This window comes from Ostrea edulis, chromosome 6, assembly GCF_947568905.1.
Source record: "Ostrea edulis chromosome 6, xbOstEdul1.1, whole genome shotgun sequence".
In the NCBI taxonomy this organism is placed as follows: Eukaryota; Metazoa; Mollusca; class Bivalvia; order Ostreida; family Ostreidae; genus Ostrea; species Ostrea edulis.
In genome coordinates, this window is record NC_079169.1 from 28802067 (window position 1) to 28821970 (window position 19904).

Sequence of the window (19904 nt, forward strand, 5' to 3'; positions counted from 1 at the left end):
ACACTGATAAACGACTAAAGATTGATTGATTGATGTTTTCCACCACACTAAACAATTTTTCAGCTATCTGGTGGCGCCCAGTTTTTATTGGTGGAAGAGAGAACCCAGATACAATGTACCTGGGAAGAGACCACCGACCTTCCGAAAGTAAACTGGGAAACTTTCTCACTTACCGGCGCGGGCAGGATTCGAACCCGCGCCGACAGAGGTAAGAGGCCGCGGGATTTTGAGCGCGATGCTCTAACCACTCGGCCACGGAGGCCCTTTACGACTAACGAATAATGATGTCAAACACATACAACCCTTAAAGGGGGTCATACAGGCCTTTAAGAGTAATTGAGCTCACCTGAAAGTTTATCATTTTACATCATGAAGGATCATAATGGAGGCTAATAATAACTTAATCTTTGAAGAGTCCACTAAAAGATTATGCAGGTAATAAAGGATTCCCCTAGAGCTCTCATTTCCCACCCACAGTATAGGGTTGTACAGGTCCCACCTGGGGCCAAAGGGTTGGGCCACTTTGCAGATCTATCTAATTATTGACTAAAGAATGTTGGAATAAAACAAAACTGATAAACGACTAAAAATAATGAAGTCAAACACATAGAACAGCAAAAGGGGGTCAGGTAGGCCTATAAGAGCAATTGAGCTCATCTGAATATTTATGATTTTACATGTTGTAGGATCATAATGGAGGTTAATAACAATTTACTCTCTGAAGAGTCCACAAAAAGGATTATGCAAGTAAGGATGAGGATCACTAGGCCTATCATTTTCCGCCCTCAGATTGGGACTGTAGGGTACCAAATGGGACCTCGTGAGGGTGGGTCCATTTTGCAGACCTCTCTAATAATACAGTAATTGAATATTGGTTGATCTAATGAAACGAAACTGATATACGGATAGAGAGCAACGAAGTCAAATATACAGAACCCTTGAAAGGGATCACATAAGCCTTTATGGGCAATTAAGCTCACCTGAAAGTTCCTGATTTTATATAATGTAGGGTCATATTATTTACGAAGGCAAATAACAACTTAGCAATTGTCTGGACTGCCTTGGCCACAGAGACTTGGGCCTCTTGTTTCTCCCCAGAAAGCCCGAACGTCACGGGGACTGTCTTCTCTCCCATGAGTATCATTTCCTAAATCTAGGCGAGCGTTCTGCTGATGCAGGAACTACATTCCCACATAATCTGATCATCTAAGGGAGTCACATAGCAATAAGATCTGTATTCCACATTTCCTAGGCGTATACCCACGGGACCGATGATAAATCCTCTTGTCCTTGCGTTCTTTCCAGCCTGCACAAGGATGACATGTTGCTTTATGGGCTACTTGGGGTCAAACGCCTCATAGACCATGGTGGACAGAACACTGACCTCGGTACCTGTGTCCACCACTGCTTGCAGCTGCACTCCCTGGATTGTCATTTCTACCATGAATCATGTGGTCGGGCGTAAATACCCAATGGGTGCAAACAAGTCTCTGTAGGGCTCAGAAACATGCTTGCAGGGCATATCATCCGTCTCCTCTGCTTGGCCAAAAACCACCTCCAACCTACTTTTCTCCTTTGGCCGAGAAACTCCCTGCGTCGCTGCCTCCGGACATTTCTCAGACATCTCATTATCCACGTACTCCTCCTAAACAGGTGAGTCCTCCTGATTTGGTGAATCCTCCAAGTCCCTTGCACTTAACCCTTTCAGCTCTGGCACTGCAATATGCTAGGGAAATTCGAACCTGTCTGGGACACATGACTCATCCATGGAGAAGACCTCCTTTTCTTCTGGTGCCTCCTGGAACCGGACTCGGAACCTCTTTAGCACTTCTTTAAACGACACGCACGAAAGAGTGCATGTTTGTCTCTTTTCCCGATGACTCGTCCAATGAGCATTTCTCTGCTCTGCCGGTGTCCGATACCAATATCGTGGGCCTTTGCTGGAGAGCGCTACGGTGTCAGCATCCATACATCCCCGTGGGTAGGCTTCTCTTTAGCTAACAATGGACGGATTGTCGCTCCCCGCCCTTGAGGCTCAAGTGTCCGTTGGTGGGCCCCGGAATTCCCCCTAGGCTTCACCGTTGCCTCCTGCCTTCTGGGTGTATCCTTCCAGTTGATCTCCGGACAGTCCCTTTTGAAATAGCCAAGACCCCACACTTGAAGCAACCAAGTGTTACTGTTCATGCCCCTGATGTGATGAGCGGTTCATCTAGGGAGAAGAAGTGTACCCCCGCATTTCCTTCTCCAGTTCCTCAATTCTCAGACATAGGTCCCTTATATCCTTTTTTCAATGCCGGTGTTCCACCGGTTGTTGGACCTCTTCCAGAACCCCATTCTTATTTCCTTCATGGACTTAAATTGACTTGGTTTACCGGGAATACTGGTAGTACTGCATCCTGTACACGTCTTAGGTCTAACATCCGGGATGTACAAACTTGGCATATGCAGGCACAAATGGGACAGCATGTATCGCTAAGCTGAGGACCCTGACCGCCCACTGGTACAGCGATTCTCCCACATTCTAAAAAAACTGACTGGAAATTCATCTGGTGTGTGCACTGACGATCCGAAGCGCTTTTCGAAATGACTCAAGATCTAAGCCAGTGAGAGGTCATCGTCCATCTCCAACACCAAGATGTAATATAGTCGTTCGAAGTGTCTCTAAAGAGGAGTAGAATTGGTTGTGATGCTCCATCATCTCTATTTATTGTTGACAGCAAGTTAGCCAAACAAGAATGACGGAGTATATAATTCTGGTTTACCTAACTGGGGCTTAACGTTGGCTACTCTACCCTCTCCCTAAAAACAGTGATGCCAGGTTGTGCCTGAAAATGAGCAGAAGGCCCCTGCTTCTGATAGGGGACGGTCATGGCAACGATGAGGTGCATATGGGTGCTCGCATAGCCACCAACCATGGGGAATACCAAGTAGGCATACTGGGCACTCTCCAAGACATAGAGTCAAGGAAATGGAATGAATAGGTTTTGCGAAGCTGTACTATATGAAAGGCGAAGATAACGAACAGTGACCAATCTCATAACTCCCATAAGCAATACAAAATAGATAGTTCGGCAAACACGGACCCCTGGTCACACCAGGGGTGGGATCAGGTGCCTAGGAGGAGTAAGCATCCCCTGTCGACCGGTCACACCCGTCATGAGCCATATATCCTGATCAGGTAAACGGAGTTATCCGTAGTCAAAACCAGTGTGCCAAGAGCGACCTAACAATCGGTATGAAACACGACAGACAGCATTTGACCCAAATGATAGGTTGTATTGACTAACTAGATCGTTATAACGACCATAGAATTTGCGAAATGCTGACTTCAATCTCGACTGTTGAAACCCCTGTACCATCAACTTGTTTGTCAGTAGCTTGCCTTGGTAAAGGGCGGGGGGGGGGGGGCCTGCGAGGAGATCGGGACAATGGGACAACTAGGGGATGCGGTCCTGGTGTAGGGATATGGTGTCGCTGACTAGAACCCCTGATACAAACCCTGACCTGGGGCCTGGTCATCAACTTATCGGTGAAGGGGTTGGGCTGATCTCCCCGACACTGGAGTCAAGGGATGCAGTGACGGGGATATGATATTCTGGGAGATTTCCAGAAATAGATATGCAACCCTCAACTGTATCGTCGTAGTACCGGTCGGCCTCACTGTGACATCAGGCATAACTGAACCTCTCCCCAATGGGAGACGAGTAGTCGTCAGCCAACCTATCTAAGTCCCTAAACCTTTGGGTATCATGGCTAGAACTTTTCTTGGGTGAAGCGAAACTAATAAAGTTCTCCGGGGAGTTGCACCTACAATATGGAGATCCCCATCTAAAATCTGAACAGTCAATCTCTTGAAAACTGAACTGGGGACTAGTAAACCTCACCCCTACCATAACACATAATCCATCACATTTGTAGACGATAAATATACAAAGCTACTAAATTGTGATTAAAAAATGTCTAAATAATGGATTCTATCTATGAAAATCATAAACTAAATTGAAAGACCGTGACAAAATAGCGGCAGACCAGCACACTGCAGGAAAACAACTTTGCAATCACCAATAAACATACGTCCATGGCCTGGGGTTGGGCGCCGATAACGTACACCAGTCAATGATAAAAAGGTGTGAAAATGGACCGAGACTCGGAAGGCACATGGTGCGACCCCAACCTGAGGGCGCAAAATGTTACAATAGGCGTCTCTTTTCTTACCAGCATACCCTTTTAGCAGACTTTTCAAAGACTGAGTTATTAACTTCCATTATAACCCTGTATCATGTAAAATCATGAACTTTCAAGTGAGCTCAATCGAAAAGTGGACCCACCGTTTGTTGGCTCCAGGTGGTACCCCTACAGCCCATGTTTATCACTGTTCTTTAGTCGTTTATCAGTCTTGCTTTATCCCAACACCCTTTAGTCAGTTATTAGATAGGTCTGAAAAAGGCCCCATGTGGGAAACGATTTCTCTAGGCAATCCCTTTCTTACCTGCATATCTTTTAGTATCCATGATGAGAAAAGGTATTTGACCTACATCTAGTCCTAAAGTAGGTCATGGTCCACCAATCAAGTTGAAATGTGAACTGATTATGTATTTTTCTGAGAGAGAGTTTGTGATAAAATTTCAGAGCAATACCTGTATTCAAAACGAAAAAAATCTTGAATTTTTTTTTTTAACCCAGAGAAACAATAGGCATCCTCTGCTTGGAATATGGTGTATGTGTACCACGTTTGATGGTCCTAGTCCTATCAGTTTGGTCTGTATCCTGCCTACAAGGTTTTCTTAATAAGTGATACAACGACCTTGACATTCAAGAAGAAAAGGCACCCTCCACTTGGCATGACGAGTATGTCTACCAAGTTTGACAGCCCTATCCTCAATAATTTGGTCTGTATTCTGCTACAAGGTTCTCCTATTAACTGATACTACAGCCTTGACCTTGACAAACAAAAGGCTCTTCCTCTCATCATGGTGATTAAATGTACCAATTTCCTAGATCAAATAGTTCGGTCTGCGTTTTACAAGGTTTTCCTATTAGATTACAACTGATACATTCTGACCTTGAACAAGAGGCCCATGGGCCACATCGCTCACCTGAGTCACCTTGGCTCATATTTAAAGATTTTTGCTATATATTCACATGCAAAACTTTGATCCCTATTGTGCCCCATTAAATCCCCAGGGGCCATGATTTTAACAAACTTGAATCTGCACTATGTCAGGAAGCTTTCATGTAAATCTCAGCTTTCCTGGTTCAGTGGTTCTTGAGAAGATTTTCCTTATATATTTGTATGTAAAACTTTGATCCCCTATTCTAGTCCCATCCTGCCCCCGGTGGCCAGGATTTGAACAAACTTGCATCTGCACTATGCCAGGAAGCTTTCATGTAAATACATGTATCAGCTCTTCTGGCAAAGTGGTTCTTGAGAAGATTTTTAAATGACCCCATCCTATTTTGCGATTATCTCCCCTTTAAACGGGACACGGCCCTTTATTTGAAAAAACTTGAAAGCCCTCCACCCAATGATGCTTTTGGCCAAGTTTGGTTGAAATTGGCCCCGTGGTTCTGGAGAAGAAGTCAAAAACGTAAAAAGTTTACAGACGACGGACAACAGGCGATCAGAAAAGCTCAATTGAGTTTTAAGCTCAGGTGAGCTAAAAACAATAGGCATCTTCCTCTCATCATGGTGATCAAATGTACCAAGTTGTAAGATACTGGAGACTACAGTTCATTTTGAATTTTTTTAACAAGTTCCATACGAACGACGCTATACCATAATACACTTTGATGGCATTTAAAAAGTCTACATATATATATATATATATATATATATATATATATAAATATATATACATATATATATATATTGATATCTACAAAATTTCAAAAAAGTCCAAGGGCTATAACTAAGTTGAAAGTAGGTCACTCAGAGAAAACATCTTGATCTGCAACTTGGCAACATAAAACTGCACACCAAAATTCAGCAACATAAACTGCACACTAAAATGCAGCTCAATGGGGACTGACAGTAGAGTGGAAAGACTAAAAGGGGCAATACTACATCTACATGCCCAGACCATTTATCGGAGGGGGCATTAATAAGGAAAACCATTAATACTCCAGATACTGCTTTATTCACTTAAAATCTGACAATCAATGTAACACATCTAATTCATAAAGGTTATAAAAATACAGTTCTACCACGACACATAAAATCTGACAATCAATGTAACACATCTAATTCATAAAGGTTATAAAAATACAGTTCTACCACGACACATAAAATCTGACAATCAATGTAACACATCTAATTCATAAAGGTTATAAAAATACAGTTCTACCACGACACATAAAATCTGACAATCAATGTAACACATCTAATTCATAAAGGTTATAAAAATACAGTTCTACCACGACACATAAAATCTAACAATCAATGTAACACATCTAATTCATAAAGCTTATAAAAATACTGTTCTACCATGACACATACTGGTATAAAGAAAATAAGTACAAGATTTCCATTAAAAAAAAGCATATTACAGTAAAAATACAATCATCCCGAGACAATTAGATACTAAGCTTCGTACCGAGAGGTTACATGTAAACAAGAGACACACAGGCCACAGTTCACCCGACATATATCAAATCCCTATGTAAAACTGTGACCATGCCTTGGCTCTAAGGGTCATGGTGTGATTAAACTTGAATCTACACTACATGTCAAATTGTACCCAAGAAGTTCATGAGATTTTAAAAGAATTTACCTTTATGAAAATCAAAACCCCAATTATGGCCCCATCCTGAATCTAGGAGTCATGGTTTTTACAAACTTTAAAATGTACATTACTTGAGGATGTTTGAATATTTAGACAAACTGTACCATATCATGGTTCTTGAATATGTTCAAGAATTTTTCATGAAATTGGAAAAGTGTGGTCTCTCTGAGTAAAAGACTAAAATTTATTAAATTTATCTAGAGTCTGGTTTACACAATGCAGTTAATTTCATCGGATAAACTGTGGTGTGTGAACTAGGCTAATTATTACATGTAGTTGCATGCAACACTTTTCATGACACAATATTTTGTAATAGAGTAATGTTTTATTTAAGTCGAGTTGCATGCAATTCCTATCAGCAGTAACCAATCAGCTTAGAAAAAAGGTTGTATGTCGAATATGCAGGGAGTTTCTACATGTGTTTTTCTCCCCACTGATTGATTAACTAAATATTGTTTAACATCCCTCTCGAGAATATTTTTCTCATATGGAGAAGGGCTGCAAAATTTAGGGCCTATGCTCGGCGCTTATGGCCATTGAGCAGGGAGGGATCTTTATCGTGCCACACCTGCTGTGACTCGGGACCTCGGTTTTCGCGGTCTCTTCCGAAGGACCGCCCCATTTTGTCGCCTCTTATGACAATCAAGGGGGTACTGAGGATCTATTATAACCTGGATCTCCACAGGATCTCCCCACTGATAAACAAACAGATAAGCTTATAAAACTCTTTGAGCAAGAGACGGATGCTTAACATTATATGAAAACACAAGGATGCTGCCATGTTTTTGTTATAATGGTTAAACCATTTCGTTGTGATTTGATCTGCAATAAAGTTGGGAAAATGTGTTTTCAAAATTGGAGGAAAAATAGAAGAATTGCATGCAACAGTTGTTGCATGTAAACAGAGAGCTGCATGCAACAAAAATTCTATGTGGTGATTAATTTCATTAGGAAAACCAGCCTTTATGATGATTTGTGCCAAATTTGGTTGAAAGTAACCTAGTGGATCTGAAGAATTAAATTTAAAAATAATGAAGTTAAAATTACTAAAATGACATCACAAAGTCTGGTAAGAGAAACTCCTATAGGCCTACAGTTCACTTCTGCTCAAATACAAAATCACAGAGATATCATATTCCTTATAAATACATGTACAAACAATTTTAAGATCTCAAGTCTATGATATGTTATTTACAGTATTTTTAATAATTTCTGTACAATTGTTTCAATATTTTTACAAAGATCTGCATATCATTTATATTTGTCTTGAATCTCACATCTAACATGTGTTGAGATTCTAGATTGGCAGAATGTGTTCCATAATCTGATAGAATTACCAAGATTCTAAGCAAGAATCCTATGTAACTACTAGGGGTGTTTCAGTACATCATAAGACTGCTTAATACAATACAAATGGAATATCAATGTTTTGCCTTGTATCACAATATTTTTCATAAATCATCACCATGCACGATACATTTTAAATTTACAAGTGAAACACAGCCCAAGCAAATAATATATCTTGCATTTTAAAGAAGTAATTCATTAAAGGTACATGTAGCTATACTCACGTGACATCATAGGAGTTTGCGAAATTTTTATTTAATTAAACTTTGTGCATGATAAAAATATATTTCTAGGAAGAATTTTATTTACTGGGTATAATAAAAAAAATTTGGTTAACTAGAAGTTGATGCTGAAGATATCTAAATTTTATAAATAATCAATCATTCTTATTTCAAAAACGTTGTCCAGGGCAATAACTCCTCTTCCGACATTTTTTTCAATATTGTAGGTCTATTATACAATGATTTGCCCAATATTCACAATAGATTTATATATATTCAGGAAGTAGCAGTTTTTTGAAACTGTTGAAATAAAATTTTTGTCATTTTAACTAGTTTTTATGTATTCTAATGAATGTGTCATTTTCTGATGAAAACATATACATGTATACATCTGTTTATGTAATGTCTGATATCTTTAAACAGTGGCAACATACACACTTCTTTGATTATTGATTAAATGGAATAATATTAAGTGGAAATACAGTTTTTCTACTTTGAACCATAGATATCAATATGTCACATGAGGGTGGAGCTACCTTAATGTCGATATTAATACATCACATGAGGGTGGAGCTACCTTAATGTCGATATTAATATTGTCACGAGGGTGGAGCTACCTTAATGTCGATATTAAGACATCACACAAGGATGGAGCTACCTTAATGTCGATATTAATACATCACACAAGGATGGAGCTACCTTAATGTCAATATTAATACATACATCACACGAGGGTGGAGCTACCTCAATTGCAATATCAGAATGTACATTGTAGTACGTTTGCTGCATTTTACAAGAGCTAGCCCATACCAAAATAAAGTACACCAAAGTATGCTTTTATGATACTTTTATGTCATATAAAATTGTACTTTTTAGAGAAAAGGTCAGAAAAAGTATACTTTTTTGGTATTAGACCAGGTTGCCTCTGAAAGCTGATGACCTTTGATTGTACTTATTTTGGACTTTGTTTTTATCCAGTGTACTTTTTAGGACTTAGTTTTTTTCAATTGTACTTTTTCTGAGCTAAATTCTAACAGATTCTTTTCAGTGTACTAAAAATGACCTTTATTGGAACTTATATTTTTCTGACAAAACAAGAGAAATAAAGGGTGTACTTTTTTGGTACTCAATTTGGACTTAGTCTTGTTACACTGTACTAAAAATGACCTTTTGTGGGACTTAAATATTTTTGTATCCAATTTGGACTTAAGTTAGTAATTTTTTTACTGTACTAAAAATGACCCATTATTGGACTTAGATTTTTTGGTGAGGAATTCTTGCACTGCTAGTATTCTAACACACATTTGCTCCAATGAAACAGAAAAGTAAAGATTGTAACAGACATTCTTTGGCAATAAGGCAATGTTGACCATATTTTCAAAACTAAATAGCTTCCTGTCATTATATCACACATATACAAATATATACAGAAAAGAAGAAAATTAGTTTCATTGTTTGTAAATTGTGTATTTTCAAAAGAATGTTTTTAAAAGAATGCAACGTTTTAACAATGAAGTGACAAATTCACATCAACATGTTCAAAGATGTCATTAATTGATCTATAATCCTAAGTTCAATATATACGTCAAGCTATCATATTTACTACATACATGCACAGAATAATTAAACATGTTAAAGGGACTGGTTCGCCGTTTTTGAAAAAAAAAAAAAAAATATTTTTCATTTTTGTAGATGTTAACATTAAAGATACAACTCATTTATTTTCAAAAGCAAGAAACATTGGGATGGGTGGGTCATGAATCAGTCCCTTTGATAGTTTCTAATATCTATGCACTGTTCAATTGTAATTTATTCCTTCTCAATTGTGTTCGGAACAATGGAAACAAAATATAATTTGTCACTTGCTTGTGCACAAACACAAGCGTTGGTGATGTCCTTCACATTCACTGCTCTCAACTGACCACAACTTGGTCTTAAAGCGACCATGTGTTTGTCACATGTGCTGCGCATTATATTGTCCATAGATTCTTCCAATTTTTTCATAATATCCATCAATGCATAAAATGAAAACTCATCAATCTGTGTTTTCACTTTAACAAAACACTGAATGCGTCCATAGCCATTTCCGTTAAAGCGAACAGCACTGTTGTCACGTCTCCCTGTTGCCTTATATTCTGCAGAATGGACAATTTGTTGGTTAGCATATAATCTGGTGAAAAACATTGATGAACTTGCATTCCCACCCACCAAGAATATATGGCGTGCTGTTCCTCTGTGGACATGGGCCTGCTGTGATATGTACCAACCACAAAAACCTTTTCTGTCACCTTTTCTCTTGTGGGCTGTTGTTTTTTTTCCTATCATCTTTTTGAAAAATTTGTGTTCTGCACTTCCATAATGTAATGCATGTGCCATCGTTGGCAAGGACTGATGAACACGCACTGCAAATGCAATTTGTTTGTCTACACTCTGGGTACCGTGAAATAAATAATCATCTTTTAGTTATCCATTAAAGTCCTCGAAATAAAAGCATGACGTAGACCACAGAGGACCCAAATTGACTACTTTGTCTGCCATATGCAAAAGAATGTGTACATTAGATGTAGAATATCTTTCACCATATAGGGCTGTGACGTTCCATCAGCATCTTCTTGCATTGCTGAACATCTTGACGTGTAATTGTTTCCTGCAGCAAAATGTATGTTGCGTATACCAATAACGAGAAATAGAATTCCAATCAGGCAGGGCAAACTGTAGAATAACAAAAAGTTCTTCAGTTCCACAGCTTTATAGTGAGAAATCTCACTTAAAGATCTCTGCAACCTCGGTATGAAACTGGGTGGTTTAATAGCCATCAATCGCCGGTCAACTTCTACAACGCGTGAAGAAATACTGAATATCTCCTGCTCATGCGATTTATCGAACCACAGTGTTGCTAGCATCTTTACAACTCCTAACAAACACAGTGCATATAGTCTATGGCAACCCCTCGAACATTGTCATAGAAAGGCAAATAAGAAAACCACGTAAGTCCTTTTACACCTTTAATTGGTAGACCTTTAGTTGTTCCTGCTTCTTCACTATTTCTCAAATGGGACTCATTAGTCCTTAGTTCACAGTGTCCATTGACATTCCCGCTCTCCATGTTGAAAGGGTATGAAAGAGTGTGGCCTCTCTCGCTCGTTTTGACAGATGTTCCTGGCACATAACAATATGGGCATCCATAAAATCCATTAAACTGTGTCATGTTCATGAACAGGCATCTGGCTGGAGAGTCCAACACTCCCTTCAGTAAAATTCCTTTGATGATCTGACCATTTACACTGACTCCTAAAATGATAAGAATTAATTTGAATATATCATTTGCTAATTCCTGGGTACATACAACTAAACTTCATTAAAAACCATCCTGGTTGTAATTAGTGCCCCCCCCCCCCCCCCCCCCCCCCCAAACCAAAATAGGTGGGTTTCCACTTTCCCAATCGAGCCTAACACATTTTTTCCATTCTTACAGATTTTGCGAATGTCATCACTACAACAAGAGTATATTTATTGACTTACATATATGTATTAAGTTATTCATTATGCACTAAAAGATTCCAAAACACAGAAACAGTTTTTGTTTACAGTACAGTGGAAGAAATGTGTTGATTCATCATGTAAAATTTAAATAAGTTCATACTAAATAAAAACTAAATTGTTATTTAGAAGAAGTAGGTCAACATTAACCAAAATTCTAAATTTCATGATACTAAGCAGTAAGGGTTCAGTTTCAAGGTGAAGCCAAAAAATATTATTAATATAATCAGGGGTGATTGTCCTTATCTTCATCATTTAAAAGACTTCTTGAAGTTTGCTGATACAATATAAAAACTAAATGCATAATTTTATTTCGGAAAAGCAGAAAAGGATCGATATATGAAAATGATGTGAATTTTGCAACCCTAGTGCCCTTGACTTTTGGGCAAGTCCATATTTGCCATATTGCATGTATAGAGCCTTTCATCATTTGTGGACATATATTTAAGAAACATCCTCTTTTACACTTAATTTGCTTAATATTAAAATTTAAATGTCCAAGTAGCTAGATTACAGGAGTACACCACCACATTCAACTTGAATATTCAGAAATCAGAAGGGAATTTTTCTAGATTTAGCCCTTGGGACTAGTGATTCTTTTAACTAATACTCTGTACTCAGGTGATGGATAACACCTGTTGACCTCTTGATTGTATGCACAATCCCTTGTCAACCTTGCATTAAGGTCCAAAGTGAGCGTGTTAGTGTGCACCAGTAAAAAATGTCTCACGGACAGTCTGGTGGCTTTGATGGATGCATTAAGGCCGATGAACTCTTATAACTTATGTAACCCTTTTGATTTAAAGCAGAGTATTTATTTTCATATATTTATTTATTCCAGCGTATTTTTAACATTATTTATTGAATTTTTGGAGTTATTGGGTCAACAAATCTTTGAACTGTAAAGAAACATGTTTTAATTGTTGCCCATGTTTTGTGATTTTTTAATAGTAAAATAGATATGTGATGTTGTAGATTTTTTATGCCCCATAATTGGAGATTTGAAGGCATATCGTTTTGATATTTATGAATGCATGGATACAGATAGGGCTTTCATATTTCCTGTGTATACATTTTGATAAGAACTTTCTTTTAGTTCTAATATTTTTTACCTTGGGCTTTGATCTCAGCTTTGCTGAGGTGGAACATCAGTATTTTACAAACATATTGTTTATGAAGTAGTGTTCTTATATGTTTCTAACTAATAATACATGTAGTAGCTTGTGTTTTTTATATTGTTTCACAAACATTTTTTGTGTTTATAAAGTAGTGGTATTATGAGATTCTAACTAATAATAGTAGCTAGTGTTTTTATTTTGTTTTTCTTATTTATTATTCAAATAGCATTGGCATGTCTTCCTTAAATGATGTACAATATATTTTTTTCCTCGGCTAGCACTTGTTCTAATATTTTTTACCTTGGGCTTTGATCTCAGCTTTGCTGAGGTGGAACATCAGTATTTTACAAACATATTGTTTATGAAGTAGTGTTCTTATATGTTTCTAACTAATAATACATGTAGTAGCTTGTGTTTTTTATATTGTTTCACAAACATTTTTTGTGTTTATAAAGTAGTGGTATTATGAGATTCTAACTAATAATAGTAGCTAGTGTTTTTATTTTGTTTTTCTTATTTATTATTCAAATAGCATTGGCATGTCTTCCTTAAATGATGTACAATATATTTTTTTCCTCGGCTAGCACTTGCCTGTAATGATCACTGTTTTTATTTCATATAATTTATTAGTACTTTTTCTGTAACTTCAACAGATTGAATATCCATATACCGGATGTACTTTTTTGTCATTTTACGTTATATCATTTCAGCAGATGTTTCATAGTACTTGAAAAACTGTATATTTTGTTTTCCCTACTTATTCTGTTTATCGTTAATGTCATTTTTCCCCTTTCTTTACCTATTTAAAAGTATACATTTTCCCTACTTTTTCTGTATACTCACTGAAAAGTCTACTTTTTCTGTACTCACTGAAAAGTCTACTTTTTCTCTACTTTTTCTGTACTCGCTGAAAAGTATACTTTTTCTCTACTTTTCCTGTACTAACTGAAAAGTATACTTTTTCTCTACTTTTCCTGTACTAATTGAAAAGTATACTTTTTTCTTACTTCTGTACTAACTGAAAAGTATACTTTTTCCCTACTTTTTCTGTACTAACTGAAAAGTATACTTTTTCCCTACTTTTTCTGTACTAACTGAAAAGTATACTTTTTTCATGTTCTTTTATGACATTTTAATGTACTTTTTCCACACATATTGTAAAATGGTACTTTTTTTGTACTTCACTATGTATACTTTTTCCTGTACTTTTCTTGCACTTCACATTAAATAAAATATACTTAAAGTATACTTTTGTTATCCTTAGCACAAAAAAAGTATGCTTTTTTTGACCAAATTTGAAACGACCAAATGCTTGGTTCCAAATTGAGTCGAAAAAAGTAAACTTTTTTTGTATGTTTTTATTACTTTATTGGGGTACTTTTTTGGTACTAAATTTCGCTCTGGGATATGTCCTAAAAGAACTAATGCCTCTTGTGGGGCATCCAAAACTGAGTGTACTTAAAAACTGGTATAATCAATAAGGATTACCCTCATCCTATGACAAGTCTGTGTTGAGTATGGCACCTTCCGATGTAAAGGGAAGTCAAATAATGCACAGAAATCATTTTCCTAAATCCGTGTCCGATTCGCTTGACCTATGGACCACAAGCAATGGTCCTTATTCTCAACAGTGACACAAGTTAACTTCATTCAGCTTCAGCAAGTAATGGAATATCATTAATGTAAGCTTTTAAAACTTCTTAACCAGACCCAGATTTGACCTTTGACTCCATACTCAACAAGTTCCTTGTCAGAAGTACATGTACTCACTATTGATGTCAGTTTAATCATTCAAGCATCAATATGAGATGACACTTATACAACCATAATCTCTAATCTGAATGTCCTGCATACTTGGTCCCTAGGCTTTCACCCCCCCCCCCCCCCCAAAAAAAACAAAAAACTATACACTGAGGATGATTTCCATACTGTCAAGATGTCTGTTTCTGAAGTTTCATTCCTCAAAGGAAAATCAGTTAGAACCTCAAAACTGTTATCCATTGTGTCCCGTTACCCTGATCTTTGACATTCCCTAGAGATGATTGTTGTCCCATGTGAGTACATTGATATACATATTAAATCAATTCAGCATAAATTTGATGATACATGTAGCTCCTAAAAACTTCTCCACAGGATGGAAAGATGGACAAGACAAATCCTACATATATACTCCTAATTGCTGGAATATCACATTACTTGTGTTGAGATTCTAAGCAAACAGAACATCATATAACTAGTAGGTTCTTTCAAAGTTAAAACAAATCTCTCTCATTTGTATACCGACACCAATTTGAAAAAAAATGCATAATTCCATACTAAATCTGATGGTGAAAGTTCGTAGAGTGAAAATTTCAACGCAATTTACATCTGTACATTAGGTAATTTACCAGTTGCTGCAGCCTAAAGATTAGAGTGTTCGCTCAAACCAAAATTTTTATTCTAACGCTGCGGCAAACCTAAAACGTTTAATATTCATTTGGTAGTGAGTGTTCCTTCACCAAGTGCCCAGCAGTAGAAGTGAAAGTCACAGGTCTTTTGGGTATGACCTATGTTAATAACTGCGAGGTCCCGTGTCACAGTAAGCACAGGCACAATAAAGAACCTTTACTGCTTTGGCCTCAAGTGTAATACATAGATCAAAATTTGTGGCACTTCTTCTACAAGCAAAGATGTTTCAATGAGTAACATGATTGCTACACGTAGCCATGTCCCCCACTGCCGCCAAAAAAGTTGAAGCACAAAAGTCCCAGAACTCCTGTAAAATCGAGTCAAAATGACGGCGGAATATGATCAAATACATATGGTGACTAACAATCCTACAAAATTTAAACGAAATCCTTTGAGCCTTTTCTAAGGAGTTGCGTCCACAAAGTGTTCCTATAGTGTAGCATGTACAAATTCAACAAAGTCCCATAACTCCTGTAAAAATTGTCCAATCAAAATGGTGACGTAATATGATCAACTACACATGGTGACTAACAATCCTACACAATTTGACCAAAATACGTTGGGCAGTTTCTGAGAAGCTCCGTCCACAAAGTGAAGTGGGACGGACGGATATCGGTATTTCTATGTCCATTTCCGCGTTTAGGACTACACTTGGTGCAAAACATATCTATCAAGTTTCATTCTAATAAAATTTAAATGTAGCAGAAACTACATTCACAACATGTTGCATAAAAAATCCCAAAATTCAAATAATTAAAATTTAAAAAAAAACAAACAATGTTGATACATGTCTTACACAGTTAATCTTGGTATTGAACATTACTCATGGTCCACAATAAGGTAACTAGGCATAGTGGAGTCCACATCTTGTTTGGTCGACGTCATAACACTATATGGAAATTATTGTCCAAGAATTGGATAATTATACCAATTTCTGTGTCATGTTGAGAAAAATTATGATGAAATGTAATTACATTTATATACATTTGTTCAATGAAGTGTTCACAAATAATCAATACTCATTGAATCTATGCACGTTTGAATCATTAAATTGTTTTACTCTAGTCATTAGAATGTTTCTAAGCATTTATATTAGTTGTGACAATATCTCTGATGTGATGACTCCAAAATAATGAAACCAAATTTGCCCAAGCTCCCCTTGCCAAACTGTGCATGCTCAGAAGTGGCAATTGCAATTTCTGATGCAAATGATGCACTTCAATCCCTAACAAATTTGCCGTCTGAGATTTTCCAAGCCCCAAACTCAAACAAAAACATGGAGAGTATGCAGTCTAAAGTGCTAAGCAGCTAAGCTAACGAGTGTTAGAAAAACAGCATATAAAGCATCTCCACAGTTTGAAAAAAAGATCTCCCAAGACATCAATCTGCAGCAAGCCAGATGCTTACCACCAGTAAGTAAAAATCAACCATGAAAATAAAATGTATAAAAGCATTACCATGTCTCCACAAAAACAACATTTAAAGATTTCTTGAAATAAAAAATTTGTTGATTTCTCCCAGACTCGAAAATGGCAAAATTTAATCCAATATCTGAATTCCAGAAAAGTACCTGTTTTAATCAGTTGCACAGAAGGAAACCATGCATGGCTTTCCAGGTCTACTCATGCAATGTTCTAGTGAAACAAGACAGCCTGAATAGATGTTGCCTTCCATAACATTGACATCATTGTACAATGACTGGCCACCATTGGAATTCTGGATTTCACAGGTAAAGTGGTTGTCCCCATGTAAGTACACTGCCCATTTTCTATATCTTCTTCCAAAGAAAAAGACAACTTCTGGAATGTCAGCAGAGTGTTCAATTTGGAGAAAAGTCAGACTGACAAACAGGCATGGGGGTGGGCCTCGAAGAGTGTACTCTATCTGCTCCTTACACATTTCACAGCTGAAAAATAAGAGACAGCAACTTATCAATGTAAATAATAAACAGCAACATATCAATCTAAATAATAAACAGCTACATATCAATGTAAATATTTGAATCAGCTCTTGGTCTACAGGCTCAAAAAAAGAGGCCCATGGGACACATTGCTCACCTGAGTCACCTTGGCCCATATTTAGAGATTTTCCCTACATATATGCATGAAAACTTTGATCCCTATTATGGCCCCAACTTACCCCTGGGGCCATGATTTTTACAAACTTGAATCTGCAGAATGTCAGGAAGCTTTTATGTAAATATAAACTTTTATGACCCAGGGGTTCTTGAGAAAATTTTTAAAGATTTTTCCTATATATTTGTATGTAAAATTTTGATCCCCTATTGTGGCCCCACCTTACCCCCAGGGGTCATGATTTTAACAAACTTGAATCTCCACTATGTCAGGAAGCTTTCATATAAATTTCAGCTCTTCTGGCTCAGTGGTTCTTGGGAAGAAGATTTTTAAATTACCCCACCCTATTTATGCATTTTTGTGATTATCTCCCCTTCGAAGGGGACATGGCTCTTCATTTGAACAAACTTGAAAGCCCTTCACCCAAGGATGCTTTTTGCCAGGTTCGGTTAAAATTGGACCAGTGATTCTGGAGAAGTCGAAAATGTAAAAAGTTTATAGACAGACGGACAGACGGCAGGAGAGACGATGGACAACAGACGATCAGAAAAGCTCACGAGCTTTCAGCTCAGGTGAGCTAAAAACAATTTCAACTTGTGAAATACATGTATGCTAGGGAGAGGGCATTCTGTGTTACAAAACTTGTGCATGTTCTCATTGTCTGATTGAACTTAAATTATAAAATATGTTCACACAAATTTTTATGCCAGACAAACATATCATCAAGAGGTCCACAGGCCTTATTGGTCACCTGAATACTAGTGAAAAAGTATCACTACTTCCATGGGCTATGGAATCTAGAAAAAATTTCCTGTTCTGAATATTTAAGCTAAGGCCAGTTTTTTAATTTATTTGTTTACGGATTTTAAAAATAAAATTTAGGGTCGGTCGGGAGAAGAAGAAAAAATAATAAAATAAAAATTTTTAATATCTATCGTTTTATTTTCAATAAATCATTAACATTATTTCGTGAGTACAAATAAACAAAACATGTATTTTAAAAATATTAGATAAAAAATTCTTTAAAGTGACTAGTACGTATATGAATTTTGAAGAAAAAAAATGCAATTTCAAATTCAGTGTATAACAATATACATGTATCTATCTTACACTTTGGTAGAACATAAGCCAAGAATGTATAAGGTCATATCTCTTTGATGTTGTATAGTATCCAGTATTTATATAATGTTGTTCAGTAATTTTGCTGTATATGCTCAATAAAGATTTTACATTTACAAATTTTAAACATAAAGAACAAGAGGTACTGTGAGCAATGCTCACTAAGAATACCCCCCGCTTACCCCAATCTCCCAAAGGGTGTTTCATGCGATGAAAAAAAGCCATTAAAGAATTTAAATGGAAACCATATTGCTACTTCGATGTCCAGTGCACTTGACCTTTGACCTTTTGACCCCAAAATCGATAGGGAACATCTTCATCCCATGGGTAGTCCATATGTATGATATGGTGACTGTAGGTGGAAAGGATAACGCTTTAGAGCCCAAAAACCATATTGCTACATCAATGTCCAGTGCGCTTGACCTTTGGACCCCAAAATCGATAGGGAACATCTTCATCCCATGGGTAGTCCATATATATGATATGGTGACGGTAGGTGGAAAGGATAATGCTTTAGAGCCTGGAAACCATTGCGTCTACAGACGGACAACCCGATTCCAGTATACCCCCCCAAAACTTGTTGCGGGGGGTATAAAAAAAAATTATATAAGCACTAGCTAAATTACAATTGTATATAGTAATTCCATTTTTAATTTCAGAATGTTTATACCCCGATGAAATAATTTTTAACCCCATTTTCCCCACATAGACATGCCCATGGAATTGTCTACCATCTTTTTGAAAGAAATGTTTCTTGTTTTTCATTTTTATTTGATACTCAAATTCTTTCCACCACTACACAAGGTATACTAATTTACGAGAAATATGCATACCTTTCTGAGTTTTATCTGGTCATATTTTTTTTTACAGGCGTTTATTATAATATCAAAAGCATCTAACAATTTCTCACACTGTTAGAACTATTCCCTGTTAGGATTTTTGACAGCAGAGATGCACGTACATGTATTCATTGACAAATACATTTATTATGACATGTACTGCTGTGGTATAAAGTCACTAGTTAGAATTATCTAAATGTGTCTCGGTACAGGCCCTCACCACACTCAAACTGGGTCCGTAGGACATTATCACTTTAACGATAGAACATCCAATCTAGTAAAGTCGCTAACAACTGACGATGAACTGTATCTTCCTCTCATCTTTAAACACCCAAATAGCACTGCATTTCGTGTTATGTTAGCAGCAAGAATACCGCCAATTGTATAAAGAAATATTTATTTCTTTTCTTTTCGT

General features: G+C 37.0%; 1 protein-coding gene across 4 annotated transcripts in view; it reads right to left on the bottom strand.

Annotated features, from left to right (window-relative positions):
* Positions 1-6118: 6118 nt before the first annotated feature.
* Positions 6119-19904, bottom strand: part of LOC125683304 (uncharacterized) — a 46254-nt gene continuing 32468 nt past the window's right edge. For 3 of the 4 annotated variants that reach the window (XM_056142321.1, XM_056142322.1, XM_056142320.1), the window contains 2 exons: positions 17027-17362; positions 6119-11641 (listed from right to left, as the gene is read on the bottom strand). In XM_056142321.1, the coding sequence (XP_055998296.1) occupies positions 17032-17362 (331 nt within the window). In that variant the 3' untranslated portion in view covers positions 6119-11641; positions 17027-17031. Of the gene's footprint in view, positions 11642-16252; positions 16346-17026; positions 17363-19904 lie in introns of all 4 variants that reach the window. The other variant, XR_008796300.1, reaches the window with a different exon arrangement.